Source organism: Mus pahari, chromosome X, assembly GCF_900095145.1.
Source record: "Mus pahari chromosome X, PAHARI_EIJ_v1.1, whole genome shotgun sequence".
NCBI lineage: Eukaryota > Metazoa > Chordata > Mammalia > Rodentia > Muridae > Mus > Mus pahari.
Genome location: NC_034613.1, coordinates 87,441,661 through 87,461,159, shown reverse-complemented (window position 1 = coordinate 87,461,159; position 19,499 = coordinate 87,441,661). Strand labels below are relative to the sequence as shown.

Sequence of the window (19,499 nt, the reverse complement as noted above, 5' to 3'; positions counted from 1 at the left end):
GANNGNANGNNNGTGTGTGTGTGTGTGTGTGTGTGTGTGTGTGTGTGGTGTGGTGTGTATGTGTGTATGCTTTGTGGCTTTTGAGATAAGGTATCTCTATGTAGCTCTGGCTGTCATGGAACTCCCTCCAGACCAAGCTAGTCTTGAACTCAGGGGTTTGCCTATCGCTTTTAGTGATGTTGTGAGCCTTTACTCCCAGCAGCACTGGGGACTGATCCAAGAACTTATCAGGGATGCAAGGCAGGTGCTCTAGAACTGAATTTTATCCCCAATCCTCTTTTTGTTCTTTTATTTTGAAACAGTTCCCTCTTTCTTTGACATAGGGTCTCACTATGTAGCCTAGGCTGACCTGGAACTCAATATGTAGATTAGGCTGGCCTTGAACTCAAAGAAATCTACCCTCCCCACCCTAGGCACTGGGATAAATGGCATAGACCACCAGCCTTGAATTTAGCTCTAAAGCCCAGACAGTCCTTGAGCTTTCCATCCCTTTGTTTCAATCTCCTGAGTAGCCTAGTTTATCATCTATACTAAGAGGTCTGGCTGAGAAATTCTCTTACTATGTAGTCTAGGCTGGCCTTGAACTCAGTAATCTCCTGTCAGTCCCCTAAGTACTAAGATTACAGACCCGTGTTTACATGATTGACATATTTATACTTTTTTTTTTGGTTTTTCAAGACAGGGTTTCTCTGTGTAGCCCTGGCTGTTCTGGAACTCACTTTGTAGACTAGGCTGGCCTCGAACTCAGAAATCCGCCTGCCTCTGCCTCCCAAGTGCTGGGATCAAAGGCGTGCGCCACCACGTCCAGCTATATTTATACTTTTGCAATCTGGAAAAAAAACATATAAATAAAATGAGTGCATGCAGCTCAGTTACATAGCATGAACATATGTAAGGCTCAGTTTTAAGCTTCAGCACTGCAAAAAAATGAAATAAATAATATACCAGGCTAGGTATGTAACTTAGTTGGTCAAGTACTTACCTCATATTCATAAAACCCTGGGATTAGTCCCCAGCATGGCATAATACAGGCATTCTGACACATGCCTGTAGCACTAGGTGGAGGCAAGAGGATCAAAAGGTAAAAGTCATCCTTGGCTACAAAGGGGGGTTCTAGGCCAGCCTGAGTTACACAGGAATTTCAAAACTACCACACTGGGGCATTAAGACCTGTACCCAAAACAGGAACTAAAACACCAAACAAACAAAGAACAAAAATCTTACCCAGAACCAACTAATCAAAGATTTGGGGCTTGTGTGGGGTGGATAGAGTTGTAGTTTCATAGTAAAATTATGTAGAGAGAGCTTTCCTCTATATCCATGTCCCCACACACTCATGGCCTTGCCAATTATCAACATCCAGGACAAGATAGGTACATTTGTTTCAATCCATGAATGGGCAGGGATGCATCATTACTAACCAAAGTCTGTGGTTTACATCAGCACTTACTCTTAGTAGTTTACATTGTATTTGAATAATGTGTCTACCATTATAATATCATGCAGAGTGGTATTACTATTGTAAAATCCTGTGCTCCTTGTCATTAGTTTAAAAATATCTTTATTATTTCGTGTGCCTGTGTATTCATGCATGCGACATCACAGGTGTGCTGGTCAGAGGACCATGTGCAGGCCTAGGTTCTCTCCTATTATCTGGGTCCTTAGCCTTGGCAGCAAACGCCTTTCCCCCGCTGTGTGTCTCACTGCCCTCAGTTGTTTAGTGTGACTGAAGGTTTGTTTTAGTTGGCGTTTGTTCTCTTGAAACAGGGTCTTGCTAAGTAGTCCAGGCTGTCTCCAAACTGCAGGGAATCCTCTCGCCTCAGGTTCCCTGCACACCACCACACCAGGTGTTTCGCTATGTAGCCCAGGCTTTTCTCATGGTCATAATCCTGACGCAGCCTTCTAAGTGCTGGAATACCAGACCACCATGCCGGAGCAAAAGTCACCCCTCCCTCTTCGATGCTCTTCACTCCATTTGAAAGTTTGTGATCTGCCACCAAAGTAGACATTCTACTACCAGACCAGCCAAGGGGCCAGGGACAACCAGAAAATACAAAGAAACAGTACAGACAGAAGCAGAAAGTGGGAGATGGCTACAGAGCATACGATTAAGATACAGAAAGCCGGGCTTAGGCAATCTACACCGGAAAAAAATTACATTTATCTATGATGTAGGAGAGAGCAAAGGCAACCTCAAGGCTGAGGGGGGGGGAGGTGGAAGGAAAAACAAGGCTTCTGTAAAAATATGGGTAAAATTCCCAAGGACAAGGCTTGGGCAGGCTTTCTATGGGAAGACAGAAAGGTCAGAAGCAGGCTAGAGGAGCAATGGACAACACTGGACTCTTCCTGCCTGAGTTTCTAGTATCTAAGTCGGGTAAGTGCTGTGCAGCCCTTCGAACTATCCTGGGAATGTGGGGAGAGGGATTGTGAAGTGTTCTGTCCTGAGGCCTGAGACTGAACACTGCCACCTATTCTTTTAAGTCAGTAGACCTAGTGTTAGTGACCTGTACGTACCCCTACCCTACTTCTCAAGCCTTAATCACAGCCACGCCCACCATCAAGTTCGATCCCTGGAGGCTGTGTTTGAGTGCTCTCAGGAGGCAGAGACGCAGAGAGACTGTGAGGGAGAAACTGACAAGAACAGAAGAAGAGAGGAGAGGGAAGGACAGTGTGTGTGTGTGTGTGTGTGTGTGTGTGTGCAAGTGGATGGGTGGGTGGGGGGCTTCTGATGAGGAAAACTATTCAAGAGAAAATTCAAGCTCCTACAGGAGGATTCAGTGCAATGATCCCAGAACTTAACCGAAGGCCATGGAGGGAGAGGGGGTGTAGCCTTGCAGAACCTGCTTGGGGGGGGGTCACCAGGCAGTAACCGTTACTGCATAGGCGTTGTCACTAAGCCAGAACCATTTAACTGGCAAGGGTAAGCTTAAGATACCCCATGACTACGACTCTTAGACAGGTTGGAGCGGGGGGGGGGGTAGGTTGCAGACAAGGGGAGGAGGGGCACTTGAGGGTTGGGTCTTTGCCTCCCCCATTCTCCGCTGTCACTACCCCAACAGTCGCCCGGGGGGGCGGGCCCCGGAGAGGTGGGGATGGGGGAGGGTAATCTTGGCAGGCGTCTGCTGCATGGCGTAGGTAGGGAGTGCTGAGGGGGGACGCGGGGGGGGGAACACGAGTGGGAAGCGGAGAGACACGGGGAGGGGGAGGGGACCGGGAACCATTTGAATGAGAGGAGGGGATCACGGGTACAGTGGGCTCTGGAGATAGGGCGGGCACGGGTGTGACGGGGCCAGACTCTTGAGCCAGGTAAGGAAAGCAGGTGCGTAGATGTGGGGTTTTTCTTCCTTTTTTTGTGTATTTAGTGTACTAGGCCCTTCGGTGGAAAGGGGGCGCCGCCTTCCCTGGGGGCGGGCTCCAAAGCTCCAGAGGCTATCTTTTCCTCAACTAACGGGGCCCCGGGCGGGGGCTCACGCTCCATCCCCAGTGACGGCACTCCACTCCGCAATTTCCAGGCGGCCACTGGGCTGGGAGTCTCGCGCCGGGGGCCGGCGCTGTCTCGCGAGCCCCCTCCTACAGCCAGCCAATGGGATTGGTTGCTGGCACCGCCCGCCTGCCTGGTGCAGAGCGCTCAGCGCTGCAAGCGGCGCTGCCATTTAAAGGGGCCGCGACCCCTGTCCCGGCTGCTAGGGAGGGAGGTGGAGAAGGAGCGCGGGGCCGTTGCTGTCTGCAGTTCTAGGCTTGTAGCGGTTACTCTAACCCTGCCTCAGGTAGGGGTCGGGTCTGTTCAAGCCGAACCGAACCTGCAGGCGGGATCTCGCAGTAGCCGGGAGGGGGGTTTGAGGAGGAATCGTAGCTCCAAAATGTCTTCCTGTAAATGCCTGAGGTGGGGGGTGGGCAACAGGAGAAGGGAAGGACTAGGGGTGCAGTAGGAAAGGGGGACGGGGCTGAGGAAGTGGTCCACCCTGAAAGGTAACCGAGCGGGGGGGAGACGGTTAGGGAGAGCAGTCTGTGGGGGCGGGGAAGGGCTGAGAGAGGACGGGGCTCCGCGGGGAGGGGCTGTGGGGCTGGACAGGCTGGGGGGGAGACTGGAGACCTAGGGGCTTTGGGGGAGTGAGAAGGGACCAGGGGCTGAGGTCGCCGGAGCGGGAAAGGCTTCTGGCCGCGGCAGGCACGGGAAAATGTGAGGGGGCGTTGAGTCAGAGGTGGGGGGTGTGTGAGAGGTAGGGAGGAAGGAGCTACGAGTCTCGGTGGGGGGTGTCGGGCGGGTTAGAGACCAACTGCCTGGCGAGCGTGGGCATGGGGCCAGGGCAGGGAACGCCACTCCCCACAGAGGGCGCTGTATTGGGGGGGGGAGTGGACATTGAGCCTGAAGCCTGTGGAAATGCCTATCGGCTGTGGGGGGCGGCTGCTAATGAGAAATCCAAGTGGATGACGGACGGGGTGTGTCCCACAGCCGACATAAGAAATTCAGGCTAAGACCACCTCTACTGCCCCCTCTTCCGATCTGCAGCCCATACCCAGCCATGGACCCCAGTGATTTCCCCAGTCCATTTGACCCATTGACCCTGCCAGAGAAGCCCCTGGCTGGAGACCTTCCAGTAGACATGGAATTTGGAGAGGATCTGCTGGAATCTCAGACTGCCCCAAGTCGAGGATGGGCTCCCCCAGGTCCGTCTCCATCCTCTGGAGCCCTGGACCTGCTTGATACCCCTTCTGGCCTGGAGAAGGACCCTGGAGGAGTTCTGGATGGAGCCACTGAGCTACTGGGGCTGGGGGGGCTACTCTATAAAGCCCCTTCCCCCCCAGAGGTGGACCATGGTCCTGAGGGGACCCTTGCATGGGATTCGGGGGAGCAGACCCTAGAGCCTGGACCAGGGTGTCAAACCCCTGAGGTGATGCCACCTGATCCAGGGGCTGGGGCCAGTCCCCCTTCACCTGAGGGGCTACTAGAACCTTTGGCTCCAGATTCTCCAATAATCCTGGAGTCTCCTCATATTGAAGAGGAGGAGATACCCCCCTTAGCTACAAGGAGAAGGGGCTCCCCTGGGCAGGAGGAGGAGCATACCCAAGGGCAGCCACAGAGCCCCAATGCACCCCCTAGCCCTTCAGTGGGAGAGACTCTGGGGGATGGCATCAACAGTTCTCAGAGCAAACCTGGGGTATCTAACCCTGCTGCACATCCTTCTTTGCCAGGTAGGTTGCCTAATCGTTTGGAGGGGCCTGGGGAAAGAAAGGGTGGTGGTCAGGAGGGCTGGCTCTGTGCTTTGAGAAGTGGAGGAGGAGGGGACAGAAGGCTGGGAAGATTAGAGCAGGGCTCTGTGTGCTGAAGGAAGAGTGGGGTGTGGTGAAGATTGTGGAAAACAGGGGTGGGAGACGTGGAGGGGCTGCGCAGGATGAATGGGGTAGTGTGAGGAGGGAGTGGATTGGATGGCAGAGGTTCCCTTTCTCATAGCCCAGTGGGTTTCCAGTACCAGGGTCCTTCCTTCAGGGTTTGAAGGAAAATAACAGGCTTCTAGGCTCTACGATTTTTCCAGCTGTTTGATTCTAAATGGGAGTGGAGTTTCTGGGATTGATGGATGGTAACCCCTCTCTGAAGCCCCCTAACAGCATACTGATTTCAGGGTCATGGTAGAGAGGCAGGATCTAGGATTGCATCTGTGATAGGGGAGGGACAATCTAGACTTGAAGCTCGAGTTTCTCCCTGAATCTACCTAGTGGTAGCCTTCCTCTAGCCTGTGACAAGGGTCTTCAGATATGTAAACTGATACATCTTATATCTCACCAAAGTCCAGAGGAACCTACCCATACATTGATGGGTTTTCCCCTTCTTGCTCCCTTTAAATGGTTACATTGGTTTTGTTGGTAAAATATAAATTCTTCATGCACAGTGGGAAAGAAATGATTGGAAGGTTAAGAGAATGCATTTTATCTCATGGAGAATAGCTGTACACATACCCTCCCCATTTTCACCAAGTCTGAGGTAACCCTGAAAGGGTTAGAAGCCACAGGCACTCAAGTTTCCCATTGGGTTTGGAGGAAATTCTTCCCCAGGAATGGAGGTGGGGGCTGGCCCTGGGTAGGCTTAAGACTTAGGCTGCCTTCTTGCTTCCTTTGCAGGAGATGGCCTGACTGGGAAGGAGACTGAGAAGCCGCCTGAGAGGGTGAGGGGATTGGAAAGAGTCTAGTTCCCCCCTATAGCTCTAAGAAGGAGAGAACCCTCATTTTCCTCCCAGATGTTGGGGGGTGCTGTCAGAGTCAGAGAAGGGAGGAACTCTTGTGTCTACTGATTCTTAGAATGAAGTCCAGCTCCCATTTCCCCCTTCTCTTTAGGGCTGGGCTAAGGGTCCCAAGTCTCTCACCTCACCTTCCATCTGTCCCCACCCCAGACCTCGAACTTCAGTTAGCCTGCCACTAGCGTCAGCTTCCCGCACCCCCCCCCCGCCCCTCTTTCCAAGGTACAGAAGAGAAGCGAGCGCGTTAGAAGAGCAGAACCTCCAAAGCCTGAGGTTGTGGACTCCACTGAGAGCAGTAAGTAGGATTGGAGCAAGTGGGACCTGGGAATTCTGGGGGCTCAGAAGAGCTGCAGGTGGGATTAGGATAGGGCATGGGTCTTCTGGCTCCTGTAGTTCCTCTCTGCAGAAAGAGAAGTGCCTGTCTCTGCTGTGGGTTGGCATGGGAACCAAGAGGTAGTGGGGGAAAATTGAAAAGAAGAACAGTAAGAATAATAGTAAGCTTCACCTATACTGTCCCTGTCCCCAGTCTCCTCTCTTAGAACCCCCCTTCCTCTCCTGAATATTGTAGAATAACCATGAGTAGCTTAAGAGCCAGTGTAATGGGAGAGGAAGTATAAGGGCCAGAACAAGAGGGGAGTACCAGAGATCACAGGATCAGTATTTGAACTTACTATGGATCTGACCATCAAATGGCTGGAGATCTGTTCTGGTGGTCTTTTCTCACTGCCCCGCCTACTCCCACAGTTCCAGTGTCAGATGAGGATTCTGATGCCATGGTAGATGACCCCAATGATGAGGACTTTGTGCCATTCCGGCCCCGGCGCTCTCCTCGCATGTCCCTGCGCTCAAGTATGGCACAAAGGGCTGGGCGCTCTTCAATGGGCACCAAGATGTCTTGTGCACATTGCCGGACACCACTGCAGAAGGGGCAGACGGCCTATCAGCGCAAGGGGTTGCCTCAGCTCTTCTGTTCTTCATCTTGTCTCACTACTTACTCCAAGAAGCCCTTGGGCAGAAAGACCTGTACCTTCTGCAAGAAGTGCGTTCAGATCTTAGGGTGGGCAGGGGCTAGGGGAGGGAGTTATGGGTGAGAGAGATTATGTTGGCAAAACCAAGCAGGATGGAGATGATAGGATTAATTTTAAGGAAGTAGTTAGAGTATTTGAGTCTGTGGTCAGCAGTAGGAATCCTAGGGAGTGCAGGGGTTACTGCTGGAATAAGAGGGTGGTCCTGGATTACTGAAACCTGTTCCCACCTCCAGGGAGATCTGGAACACCAAGGACTCAGTTGTGGTACAGACTGGTCCAGGAGGCTCCTTCCATGAGTTCTGCACATCTGTCTGTCTCTCTCTCTATGAGGCCCAGCAGCAGCGCCCAATCCCCCAGTCTGGGGATCCTGCCGATGCCACTCGCTGCAGCATATGCCAGAAGACTGGAGAGGTGAGGGTACTCACCACTGGCTAACTTAGGAGCCTGCTGGCTCTGACCCGCCCCTCTGGTTCTTGAGCTGCAGGGGCTGAACCCTGGGAGAAAGGGATTTGGGAGGAAAAGGTAGCTAATGTGAGGTAGCAAATTGAAGGCTAGAGCTTCTCCCAGGATGTATGCAGCTAACCTCCTTACCTCCCAGGATCTTGTCATCAAGTCTACAGCCTGAAGCACAGGTTGGGGGGTCCTAGGCCCATTGTCTGCTGTAAAGCTCTAGGGCGCGGTGGGAGGCCTGACCTTGCATTGATTAGGGTGGGCGGTGGTGGCCTGGCCTCAGCTCAGGGTATGTATATGTATATGCGGCAGGTTCTTCATGAGGTCAGCAATGGCAGCGTGGTGCACCGACTCTGCAGCGATTCTTGCTTCTCCAAATTCCGAGCCAACAAGGGACTGAAAACCAACTGTTGTGACCAGTGTGGGGCTTACATCTATGCCAGGCCTGGGGGCCTTGGCCCAGAGCTCCTGTTCCATGATGGTCAACAAAAGCGGTTTTGCAACACAACGTGCTTGGGGGCATACAAGAAGGTGGGGCCGAGGGAGTAGTGCATTAGAGGGCTATGGAAGGGGGTGTGGTTCTTGGGTGATAAATAAAGGTGCCTGAAGGGTCGAGGGCTGGGAAAAATAAAACAAATAAAGGGGGTTTCAATTGTATCTGTTATGTTTTATTTTTGAAGCTGGCTGGTGGACACACAGGTGTTTGTTATATCATCATTATACTTTTTTTGTATGCCTGAACTATTTCATGTTTAAAAAATTTTAAAAATAAAAGTGAAGGGACAAATCCAGCCTCAGCCTCTCCTTCCCCATCCTCACAGAAAAACACACGTGTGTACCCATGTGTCTGGTGCAAGACCCTGTGTAAGAACTTTGAGATGCTATCACATGTGGATCGTAATGGCAAGACCAGCTTGTTCTGTTCCCTGTGCTGTACCACTTCTTACAAAGTGAAGCAGGCAGGGCTCACTGGTAGGTGCAAAGCCCTCTTCTCTGAGATCCCTGCTGGCCTTCCTTCTGCTTCCCATATTCCCCTCTTGTAGAGTAATTTCTGCTGCCCAACCTTGGCCCCAGCCACATCTTCCCGTGAACTTTCTATTCCATCTCTGCCCTACCTTATACCTTCTATGTGCTCTCTCTTCCTCTTTTCTCTCTCTTTCTCTCTTTCTTTCTATGCCCCAGGCCCTCCCCGACCCTGCAGCTTCTGCCGCCGCAGCCTCTCTGACCCTTGTTACTACAACAAAGTTGATCGCACAGTCTACCAGTTCTGCAGCCCCAGCTGCTGGACCAAGTTCCAGGTACTCCAGGCCCTGGACCAGGGATAAAGGGAGTGGCAACAGGGAAAGGGTAGGAGAACTGGGATAGGTAGGCCTGGGTAGAGCAAAGAGCAAGCCCGACCCCCCCCCCCAGCACTGCACACATCTTGCCCCCTTATCTGTCTTCCTTCCCTCCAGCATACTAGCCCTGAGGGGGGCATTCACCTGAGCTGTCACTACTGCCATAGCCTCTTCAGTGGCAAGCCTGAGGTCTTGGAGTGGCAGGTAAGATCCCCCCACCCCCACCTACATCTTGCCACATGTTTGAAGAAGTCTTCTCAAGTTGTGCCTGTCAGGTGCAGATGTGGTAGCTCTGCCCTCCGTGCCCTGTGTTTCCACCTCAGGACCAGGTCTTCCAGTTCTGCTGCCGTGATTGCTGTGAGGACTTCAAGCGCCTTCGGGGTGTGGTATCCCAGTGTGAGCACTGCCGGCAGGAAAAGCTCCTGCATGAGAAACTTCGATTCAGTGGGGTAGAGAAAAGCTTCTGCAGTGAAGGTAAGGGAGTGAGCTAGGGACTGAAGCCCTGTCTCCTATGATGAGGGAGGATAGCAGAGAAAGGAGGAAGGCCTAGAAAGCAGGATGTAAAGTAGGCGCTTGTCAGGATGCTCTACCACATTTAGGCTAAGGCTTTAGGTGCAGGACTCTGTTGAGGAGGTTTCTGATGTAGCACTTTGGAAAGGCTGGGTCTAACACCGGTAAGTAACTCTGTCTCTGGGCTCTCTTTCTTCTTCTCTCCTTTCTAGGCTGTGTACTGCTGTACAAGCAAGATTTTACGAAGAAGCTAGGCTTATGCTGTATCACGTGCACTTACTGCTCCCAAACCTGTCAGCGTGGAGTCACCGAGCAACTGGACGGCAGCACCTGGGACTTTTGCAGCGAGGACTGTAAGACCAAGTACCTGTTATGGTACTGCAAGGTAAGGAGAGTCAACACATCAGAAAGAAGGCAGCAGGGGTATGAACTGTGGCACTGACATCAGCACCAGCTCTCCAGGGAGGGGAGCTGACCTCTCCAATCTCTAAGCTGGTCGAATCTCTCTCCAAAGAGAGGAACGTGGCTTATCATAGAGGAGGGTCCAGCGTTTTCAAGAGGCAGGTCTAACCATTCTGTCAATGCCTTCAGGCTGCCCGGTGCCATGCCTGTAAGCGCCAGGGGAAGCTGCTGGAAACGATCCACTGGCGTGGGCAAATCCGTCATTTCTGCAACCAACAGTGTCTGCTGCGTTTCTACAGCCAGCAGAACCAACCCAACTTGGATACCCAGAGTGGGCCAGAAAGCCTCCTGAACAGTGAGTCTGGGTGGGACAGGGTTACACTACTAGTACTGGCCTGGGCTTTTCTAATTTGGGGTTAAGTCCCTTCTTCATCAGTTTGCAATTAATTACCCTGGCCAGAGTACCTGGTATTATGTAAGGTGTACCCAGATAGGGTGGAACTTACAGTGGGTGGGGTTTGTTTTCAGGGAAAGGGCAGTATTCGCGTAAGCTTTACCTTTACTGACACCAAGACCATGTCTAGAATGTTAGCCTTGCACATCAGCCATTGTAGGCATACTTAACTCCTGGAGGCTGTCTAAGTAGAAGGTATAAAGTGAGGGGCAGGAAGAGGTGGTATTGCTTCCTAAATGTAGTGTTTTATTCTTCTTGGTAGCCAGAAGCAGAGAATCTTCTTGGCTATTGTTTCTGGGGCCCAGAGAAGACTAGGCCTGGGGTAGGAAGGAAGAAAAATCCTAGACTTTCTATTTCTCTTTAGTATGCTCTTTCATAAAATGCTCCTAGAAAAAAAAAATGGTGAGGCGAACGAACAGTTAGTCCCTCCAGCAAGAGCATTTCTTTGTTTGATTCTACAGGTCAGTCTTCTGAGTCCAAGCCCCAGACACCCTCTCAAACCAAAGTGGAAACCAACAACAACACAGTGAGGACCCCAGAGGAGAATGGGAATTTGGGCAAGGTCAGGACAAAAGCCAAGAGGGAGGGTTATCTGAGAGGAGGGGACTGTGATTGACAGTCCCCTTTGATGCTGTAGACTCCTGTGAAGAGAGCAACTCCAAGTGTGCCCACCCCTCCACCCCCTCCACCCCCGGCAACACCCCGCAAAAACAAAGCTGCCATGTGTAAGCCACTGATGCAGAACCGGGGTGTCTCCTGCAAGGTGGAAATGAAGTCCAAAGGAAGTCAGACAGGTGGGTGCCGTGATACCTCTGTTCCACAGACAGTATTCCCACGTCCTAAGCCTCCAGCCTTAGGTCCAGGAACTGGACCGGGGCATTCCTTAGGCAGCTTACTCTCAGGTGTCTTTTGTGATACTGAACACATGTTTAGAGCTTTGGGGGATAACAGATGAGCATCAGGTCCTAGGTCACATGTTACTCATCAAGAAAGGGTGCTAACACGACTTTTCCTGTCTGCAGAAGAGTGGAAGCCACAAGTGATTGTGCTGCCCATCCCAGTGCCCATATTTGTGCCAGTGCCTATGCATCTATACTGCCAGAAAGTCCCGGTGCCTTTCTCAATGCCTATCCCGGTAATTGTCCTTGCTCTTCCCGACCCGTCCTCCTTTACCCCTCTAGGATTGAGGCCCACCCTCTGGCCTTCTCATAAGCTGGCATCCCTATCCACTGGCACGACTCTTGGCATTTAGTTGGGATTTGTGCCTGCAGGTGCCTGTGCCCATGTTCTTGCCCACTACCTTGGAGAGCACAGAGAAGATCGTGGAGACCATTGAGGAGCTGAAGGTGAAGATCCCTTCCAACCCCTTGGAGGCTGACATCCTGGCCATGGCAGAGATGATTGCAGAGGCTGAAGAGTTAGACAAAGCCTCCTCGGATCTTTGTGGTATGCAGTAGACCGTGGTGATGGTGGAAACAGTGCTTCCAGTCCATCTGTCTAGGAAAGTGGAGGGTGTGGTTTAGGTGTTGAGTGGGGGTGGCTGGGATGAGCCCCTGAAAGCCTGTGTGGGGATTGGACAAGAGCTGCAGTGACTGAGCTGACTTCTCTGCCTCCCAGATCTTGTGAGCAACCAGAGTGCAGAGGGACTTCTGGAAGACTGTGACCTGTTTGGGACAGCTCGGGATGATGTCCTGGCCATGGCTGTTAAGATGGCTAATGTCTTAGATGAGCCTGGGCAAGACTTGGAGGCTGATTTCCCCAAGAGTAAGTAGGATTTAAGGCATGCCCACTGAGGATGGTAGCATTTGTGTCATTAGGGTAGGAGTGTTTCTTGTGACCCTGAGTATGACTTTAAAGGATACTCGTTAAGACAGGATGTTCTTCTTGTTGTTTTGCTTACATTTTTTTGAGGTAGAGTCTCCTATAGCTCAGGCTATCCTCCAATTTACTCTGTAGCTAAGGAAGACCTTGAATTTCTAATCCTTCTTCCTGGATTTTAGGTACTAACACTCCCACTTTATATGGTACTAGAGTTTGAACCCAGGGCTTCATGTACACACTAAGCTACATCCCCTAGCCTTTGTTTTTTACTTTTAGTTGTGTGTGAAGGTGTGTTCATATGGGTATGTGTGGATGTTCATGTGTGTACTGGTCTATGTTGAGGCCAGAGGAAAACCTTGGGTGTCATTCTTCAAGCACTGTCCACCTCCTTCCTGACACGGGGTCTCCTTCACTGCCCTGGAACTTGCCAACTAGGCTAGACTGGCCAGTCAGCAAGCCCTAGGGGTCCACTTGTCCTTGTCTCTCCAGTGCTGGAATTACAAGTGCATGTCACCATGATTGGCTTCTCCTATGTGCTAGGGCATCAAACTCAGGTCCTCATGCTGGCAAAGCAAGCTCTTTTATCACCTGAGCCATCTCCCTCGTCCCTATTGTCTGTCACCATTTTTATGTGTCCAGTTCAGTCATGTTAAGTATATTCATATTGCTTGGGTTTGTAGGAATCAAATAGGGCCCTATTTATGTTAGGCAGGCACTACTACTGTGCTATATCCCAGTCCTATTTTTTGCTTTTTATTGTGAGAGAGGGTCTGAGTTGTCCAGGGTAGCTTTGAACTCATTCTATGGCCCAGAAAGTCCTGTGCCACCATATGTAGCTTGTGTCTGGTGTGACTCTAGCTTTCATATCACTTTACCGGTTCCTGTTGAGTTCCATGAGACCAAGCAAGTGGTTTCTCTTGATTTGAATGACCAAGTAGCAAGAGTGGGATAAGAGGATTTCCAAGTTGAGACCTAAAGAAGTTAATTTCTTCTTTCTGCCCCTTCTATTAGATCCTTTGGACATTAACCCAAGTGTAGACTTCCTCTTTGATTGTGGCCTTGTAGGGCCTGAGGATGTATCTACTGAACAGGACCTTCCTAGAGCCATGAGGAAGGTGAGAACTGGGGTTACTATATCCACAAGAAGAAAACGGGCTGCTTTCAGAGCCTCGAAAGAAAGTTTAATGTGATCTTCCCTGGCCTTCTTCCTCCGACGCTAGACATACTGAGACCTAGCCACCAAAGTTTGCCTTTCTCTCAGTAAACGAGAGCATCAGAGTTACTCTGGGGCTCTCTGCCATGGACGCTTTCTGTGTTCTTATACCAGTGCTCCCATTCCCGATGGTGAGTGCTGCCCTGACTAGCTTCTGTGCTGCCCTGGCCTTGGCTTGCCACCTTTCTCCTTTTGTCTTCCTTTCCAGGGTCAAAAGAGGCTGATGCTTTCTGAAAGCTGCTCCAGGGACTCTCTGAGCAGCCAGCCTAGTTGTACTGGTCTCAACTATTCATACGGTGTCAATGCTTGGAAATGCTGGGTCCAGTCAAAATACGCCAATGGAGAGACCAGCAAAGGTGATGAGCTACGCTTTGGCCGTAAGTACTTGGGAGGAAGAGGGCACAGAGAGGGAAAGGAAAGGGTCTATACCTAGGATCAGCTGCTGATGGTAGCTAGGAGTGGTAAGGGTGTGATCACTTACGGCTTCCCCATCCAGTAGACAGCTAACAGTTGTCTAAAGGGAGAACATGTCTCAGTCCAAGGCTGAGGACTCCTTTTGTAATTCTTTTTTTTTTTCAGTAGCTAGTTATAACTGAAGGGTTGTTGGTGGAGCTAAGTGAAAGTCTCCAAATGAAGTTTTCTTAACCCTGACCTCCTCTACTGCATGCCACTACAGCCAAACCCATGCGTATCAAGGAGGATATTCTCGCCTGTTCAGCTGCTGAGCTCAACTATGGTCTGGCCCAGTTCGTGAGAGAAATCACTCGACCCAATGGTGAACGATATGAACCTGACAGTATCTACTACCTGTGTCTCGGCATTCAGCAGGTAACACTTGCACACCACCTGATTGTCTCTCACTTTCCACAGTATGCAGAATTCTACTGGAACTGTTTCTAACCCGTTCCTCCTTGTCCCTTGTCTCTGACCCTGACTAGGCAGCTTGCTTAAATTCCCTATGACAAATAGACACCAATGACCTCTTAAAACCAGAGCTTCATTCCAAGACTCTCGTTCAAGCATCACTGTTAATGGCTATCTTGATCCTCCAGGTCACCCTTGAGTCGTGATTTGAGGAAGGATGTGGGGGCTGAGGTCCTTGAGTAGTTAGGTAGTGTTTAGTTCTGTCTAGGAGACGTTAGCCGTTCTGACTTGATAAGGGTATCTGAGCTTGTGAGGACCATCTCCAAGCCTCTGCCTCTTTCAGCAACACCTCAGTACATCCGCCATGTAGAAACACCTGAGGGAAAGCTGGCTTAGCCACTCAAGCAGTTGGTTGGCATCCTCTTAATTATCAAGGACCGTGACTGCAGCTTTCGTCATCGAGCTCTTTCCTCTAGGTCCTGGAGTCTAGGACCTACAGCCTAGCTTTATGTATGTCTGTTTTTCTTTCTTTAGTATTTGCTGGAAAATAACCGAATGGTGAACATTTTCACGGACCTTTACTACTTGACTTTCGTTCAAGAACTCAACAAGTCCCTGAGTACCTGGCAGCCCACACTCCTCCCCAACAGTAAGGGGCAGACCTTAGCAATCCTTTCTCCCTCTCTTCCTTCTTCCAACACACCACTGCAAGAGGCCTGTTACTCTTCACTAAGGGCTCAAGGGGAGGAGTATGTACCTGGATGCCTCAGGGTTTCAGGCTAATGGAGCCAGAGTCTTTGCCCTTGAGCATGAGGAGGAGAACCACTGTGGTGATGCATGCCTAGAATCCCAGCACTGGGGAGGCTGGGGCAGAAATGTGAGGTCTTGGCCAGCCTGGACTATCTACTAAGATACTGCCTTTTTTAAAGAAAAGAACATGATTTTGACTTGGTGGTATATGCTCTTAATCCCAGCACTTGGGAGGCAGAGGCAGGTGGATCTCTTTGAGTTTGAGGCCAGCCTGGTCTACAGAGTGGGTTCCAAACCAGCCAGGGCTACATAGGGAAACCCTAGTTTGGTTTTATTTTTGTTTTTTTTTTTAATAGAAACACCAAAAAAGGAGGAGAGGGTCAAGACTTCATCTCATCTAGGAGCAATAATTTGTGCCTATAGTTCAAGCTACTTGGGAGACTGAGACAAGATCTCAAGTTCAAGGCTAGCCTGAACTACTTAGGGGAAACATTTTCTTAAACAGAAAAAGAAAAAAGACTCAGATCTTTAGACTTCTCTCTGGGACCAGAAATAATCGAGGTTTCAGTGATAAGTTGATAAAAAAGGAAAGCAAGATGTGGGAATTGTAAGCTTCGTGTCTACCTGCATATAACTTAGAGGTAGTCAGAGAAGTGTGGCATGGAGGTGACAAGTGTATAAAAAGTGTCCAGGTCCAAGACAAGCAAGGGCACACAGAAAAACCCTGTCTCAACACCCCCAGTCTCAAATTTCCCAGTCCTACTGTGTAGGTCAGGTACCAGGATTTCTATGCAGTGAGAAGCCCACAGAGGAGCTCAGGTTTGGGAAGCCGACCCCCTTTGTTTTTTCTCTTTGTCCATCACAGATACTGTATTCTCCCGTGTGGAGGAAGAACACCTCTGGGAGTGCAAGCAACTGGGAGTTTATTCTCCCTTTGTCCTCCTCAACACCCTCATGTTCTTCAACACTAAGTTTTTTGGACTGCAGACAGCTGAGGAACACATGCAGCTCTCTTTCACTAATGTGGTACGGCAGTCTCGCAAGTGTACCACGCCTCGGGGCACCACCAAGGTGGTGAGCATCCGCTACTATGCCCCAGTCCGACAGAGGAAAGGGCGAGGTATGAGCTCTCCTCCTTTGCTTTTTGTACTTTATGTTCTTTTTCGTGGCATTCCCACCGTACCCCTGCTTGGTCACTAGCTTCCCTCGGCATTTGCAGGAAAGATGAAAACAGGCCTTCTGCTAAGACACTGGCTGGCTGCTTCCGAATTGGGGGGCAGTTAACTGCCTGTTTCTCACCTTTGTCATTTCTAGGCAATTTATTTGCTTGCCTTCTTTTGAGAGAATGAAGGTGAGCCAGGGAGTAAGCTATTAGCTTACTATTAGCTGTGTCTGGTCATCAGGGAGTGTTGAGAGTGAATAAAAAAACGTTTCATGATTCAAAACCTGCATACTGAGGACTGGAAACATGACTCAGTCAGTAAAACACATGTCCGAGCCACATAGCCGTGAGCATCCGAGTTTGGATCCCTAGCACCCAAGTGAACCTAGGCATGGTGGCCTATGCCTGTAAGCTAGAGCTAGAGCAGGCAGGGTGGAGGCAGGCAGCTTCCCCAGAGCTCAGCATCCAGCTAGTTAGTAAGCTCCAGCATCAGTGACAGACGGCCTCAACATGATGGAGAGAGACTAAGGCACCAAATGTCAACCTCTGGCTTCCACAGGTGCACACGTACAACACAAACACAAACTCACACATGCACATAAAAATAACAATTGAATAAAAACGGTACAGAGGAAGAAAAAATCCTACATTTTGCCTCCCATTCTCTTTGGCCCTGAAATTCTGACCTGTCTGTGAGTGATTTACCAAGTCCCTTCTGTGGGTCTCTATTTGACCTGATGTACAAAGATTGTGGCCATCATTTGGAAGGCAAGACCAACCTTCTGAGAAACTGTTTTACCAATTATTTTGTCTACTTTCTAAGATCACCTCTTTAATATATAACCTTGGGAGTGAGTGGAAACACTTGGACAGGGAGACCTGGGGAAAAGCTAACTCCTTCTGCTTTCCTTCCCTCCCTCCCTCCCTCCTTTCTTTCCTTTGTTGTTTCTTCTGTAACAATGGAGGTAGAACCCAGAGCCTTGTCTATGCTTGACAACCACCTTCCACCTAGCTACACTCCCAGCCCTTCACTGTTCTCCCTTTATTTCATTATGAAGCTGTGTTTGGTGATCCTGCAGCATTATTTTGGTGTCCTTGATTGTGCTCTGGGAGGTGCCTCATTGGGCCTGTGTTCTAGTGAGTCTGGGTCATTTCTTCCCACTATAGACACAGGTCCTGGGAAACGAAAAAGAGAAGATGAAACTATCTTAGAGCAGCGTGAGAATCGCATGAATCCCCTCCGCTGCCCCGTCAAGTTCTATGAGTTCTATCTCTCAAAATGGTGAGTTGGTGAGTGTATAAGAATGACTTACCATGTGGACCTAAGAGGCCTGCTTTGCCTTGGTACTACTGATGTCTGTCTTCCCATCCCCATTCCCACTCTTATAGTCCTGAAAGCCTCCGGACTCGAAATGATGTGTTCTATCTGCAACCTGAGCGCTCCTGCATTGCTGAATCACCTCTCTGGTATTCTGTGATTCCCATGGACCGAAGCATGTTAGAGAGCATGCTCAATCGCATTTTAGCTGTGCGTGAGATTTATGAGGAACTTGGTCGTCCTGGGGAAGAAGACCTAGACTGAACCCATGTTGTACCTTGTATCCATCTATCACATCAGTGTCTGTCCTGTGGGGTAACTGGCCCAGGAACCAATGCTATCCATTCTGAAGGGCCCTGACTGGCTCCTTCTATTCTCTCCTTCCCTGCCTTTCCCAGGAACCCCTGCCTTTAACCTCCTTTCATACCACTTGATAATCATGGGGCCCCAGTGTACTTGGGGGCTAGTCCCCCAGTGATGGGCATGAACCCGGTAGTTCATTTTGTTTATGGAAACCCTTTCTCCTGGGGCCTGACTCTGATGGAGTGATGATAGCTCTGGTGATCCTGTTGGCTTTGCATTTCCTGACTTACATCTATGTAGGTGAAGCCCTGTGCTCCTAGGTGTGAGCTAGGGAAGAACCCAGCTGCCTTCTCTGCCCTGTATCCTCTCTCTCTCCTCTTCCCCTGTACCATGTGAAAGGGTCTTGTCTGAGAGGTCTGAAAGTGAGGGGACCATTTACCTAAAGCACAGAGCTCAGACACTCTTATGCCTCGAGAGAAGTGATTGTCGACACCCTGCACTACCACATCCCTTACCTGACCGACCCTTCCAGCACCACCCAGTGCTACAGTTTCTCAAGGGTTTCAAATACTTTCTTTTCCTCAAAGGCAGAGAATGACTCAGTATGGAGAGCAGACTCCTATTGTGCAGATAATTCCTGTCCCCTTGGTTTATGTGTTTGTCTCTCTCGGCCATCTTAAGGTGGCGTGAACCATGGTGTCAACATGCTTAGCCCCTCTGTAAGCTGCCTCCCTTTAGTTCCATGAACAGAACTCCCAAGGTAAAAATGACCTTAGCACTTGGACTGGGGCTGGGTTCCCCAATGTTCTACCCCCTACCATCAAAGCCAGGTCCACAATATGGGGTCCTAGGCCATCCAGGATGGGGTTTGTAGGCCAGGGACCTTTTCCTACTGCCTACTGTCTTCTCTCTTCTCGTCCCCATCTTACCTTTGTGGGCCCAGAAGGTTAGTGTCTGGCAGAGGGAGCGCCCAGTTCTTTCCCTGTTGGCTTTGCTGTTCCCAGCCTTCTTTTTGTGTTTTTATAACTGTCCTCAGTTTAGCCACTGTTAAAATGTATATATTGTACTGAGGTGCCTGGCCTGTTCCTTCAGTGAGCCATGCCCACCCTTGTGTTGTAGTGAGAAACTGTTGTCACAACTAACTTGTCTCTGGAATTGTTTCAAATAAAGAATTAAAATTGTTCTTTGCTTTCTCTGGGGGGAGGGAGAGCTGGCATTGAAAAGTGGAAGAGAAAGAACACCAACTGTGGATCCCTGAGGATTATTCTTTCCTCAGTCAATGAATATCAGAATGTTGGTCCTTTTATCATACATTTTCAGATACATCAGAAAAATTATTTTTCAATAGCCATTTATTTAGCTAGAGTTGCTTATGTCTATAATCCCAGAAGTTGGGAGGTGGAGGCAGGAAATTAGGAATTCAGTCATCCTTGGCTACCTGTGGAGTTCAGAGCCAACCTAGGTTATGTGAAACCCTGTCACAAAATGGGGACAGAGGCTGGAGATGTAGTTCAGTGGTAGAGTGCTTGCTCAGCATGTACAAAGTCCTGGATCCAGTCCTTAGCAACACATAAAACTGAGAGCAAGTCTGTTATCCCAGCATTCTCTCAAGGTCATCTTTAGTTACATAGAAAGTTTGAGACCAGCCTGGGCT

General features: G+C 50.1%; 1 protein-coding gene across 9 annotated transcripts; it reads left to right on the top strand.

The window, feature by feature from the left end:
- Positions 1 to 3,146: 3,146 nt before the first annotated feature.
- Positions 3,147 to 19,027, top strand: Zmym3 (zinc finger MYM-type containing 3). Of its 9 annotated transcripts, none has more exons than XM_021188606.1 (25): positions 3,147 to 3,306; positions 4,511 to 5,193; positions 6,118 to 6,161; positions 6,462 to 6,528; positions 6,978 to 7,272; positions 7,495 to 7,672; positions 8,024 to 8,242; positions 8,533 to 8,683; positions 8,894 to 9,009; positions 9,166 to 9,252; positions 9,372 to 9,522; positions 9,771 to 9,943; positions 10,150 to 10,315; positions 10,876 to 10,976; positions 11,052 to 11,208; positions 11,437 to 11,549; positions 11,686 to 11,860; positions 12,032 to 12,178; positions 13,247 to 13,350; positions 13,657 to 13,825; positions 14,125 to 14,276; positions 14,847 to 14,961; positions 15,928 to 16,182; positions 17,392 to 17,506; positions 17,614 to 19,027. In XM_021188606.1, the coding sequence occupies exons 2-25, from the start codon at positions 4,524 to 4,526 to the stop codon at positions 17,804 to 17,806; spliced, it is 4,113 nt and encodes a 1,370-aa protein (XP_021044265.1). In that variant the 5' UTR covers positions 3,147 to 3,306; positions 4,511 to 4,523; the 3' UTR covers positions 17,807 to 19,027. The 9 variants fall into 9 exon arrangements, with proteins under 9 accessions (XP_021044265.1, XP_029389959.1, XP_021044272.1 ...); XM_029534099.1 differs by having other exon boundaries at positions 3,221 to 3,306; positions 6,456 to 6,528; positions 17,614 to 19,026; XM_029534102.1 differs by lacking the exon at positions 3,147 to 3,306 and adding an exon at positions 3,651 to 3,767 and having other exon boundaries at positions 4,511 to 4,668; positions 17,614 to 19,026.
- The last annotated feature ends 472 nt before the right edge of the window (positions 19,028 to 19,499 follow it).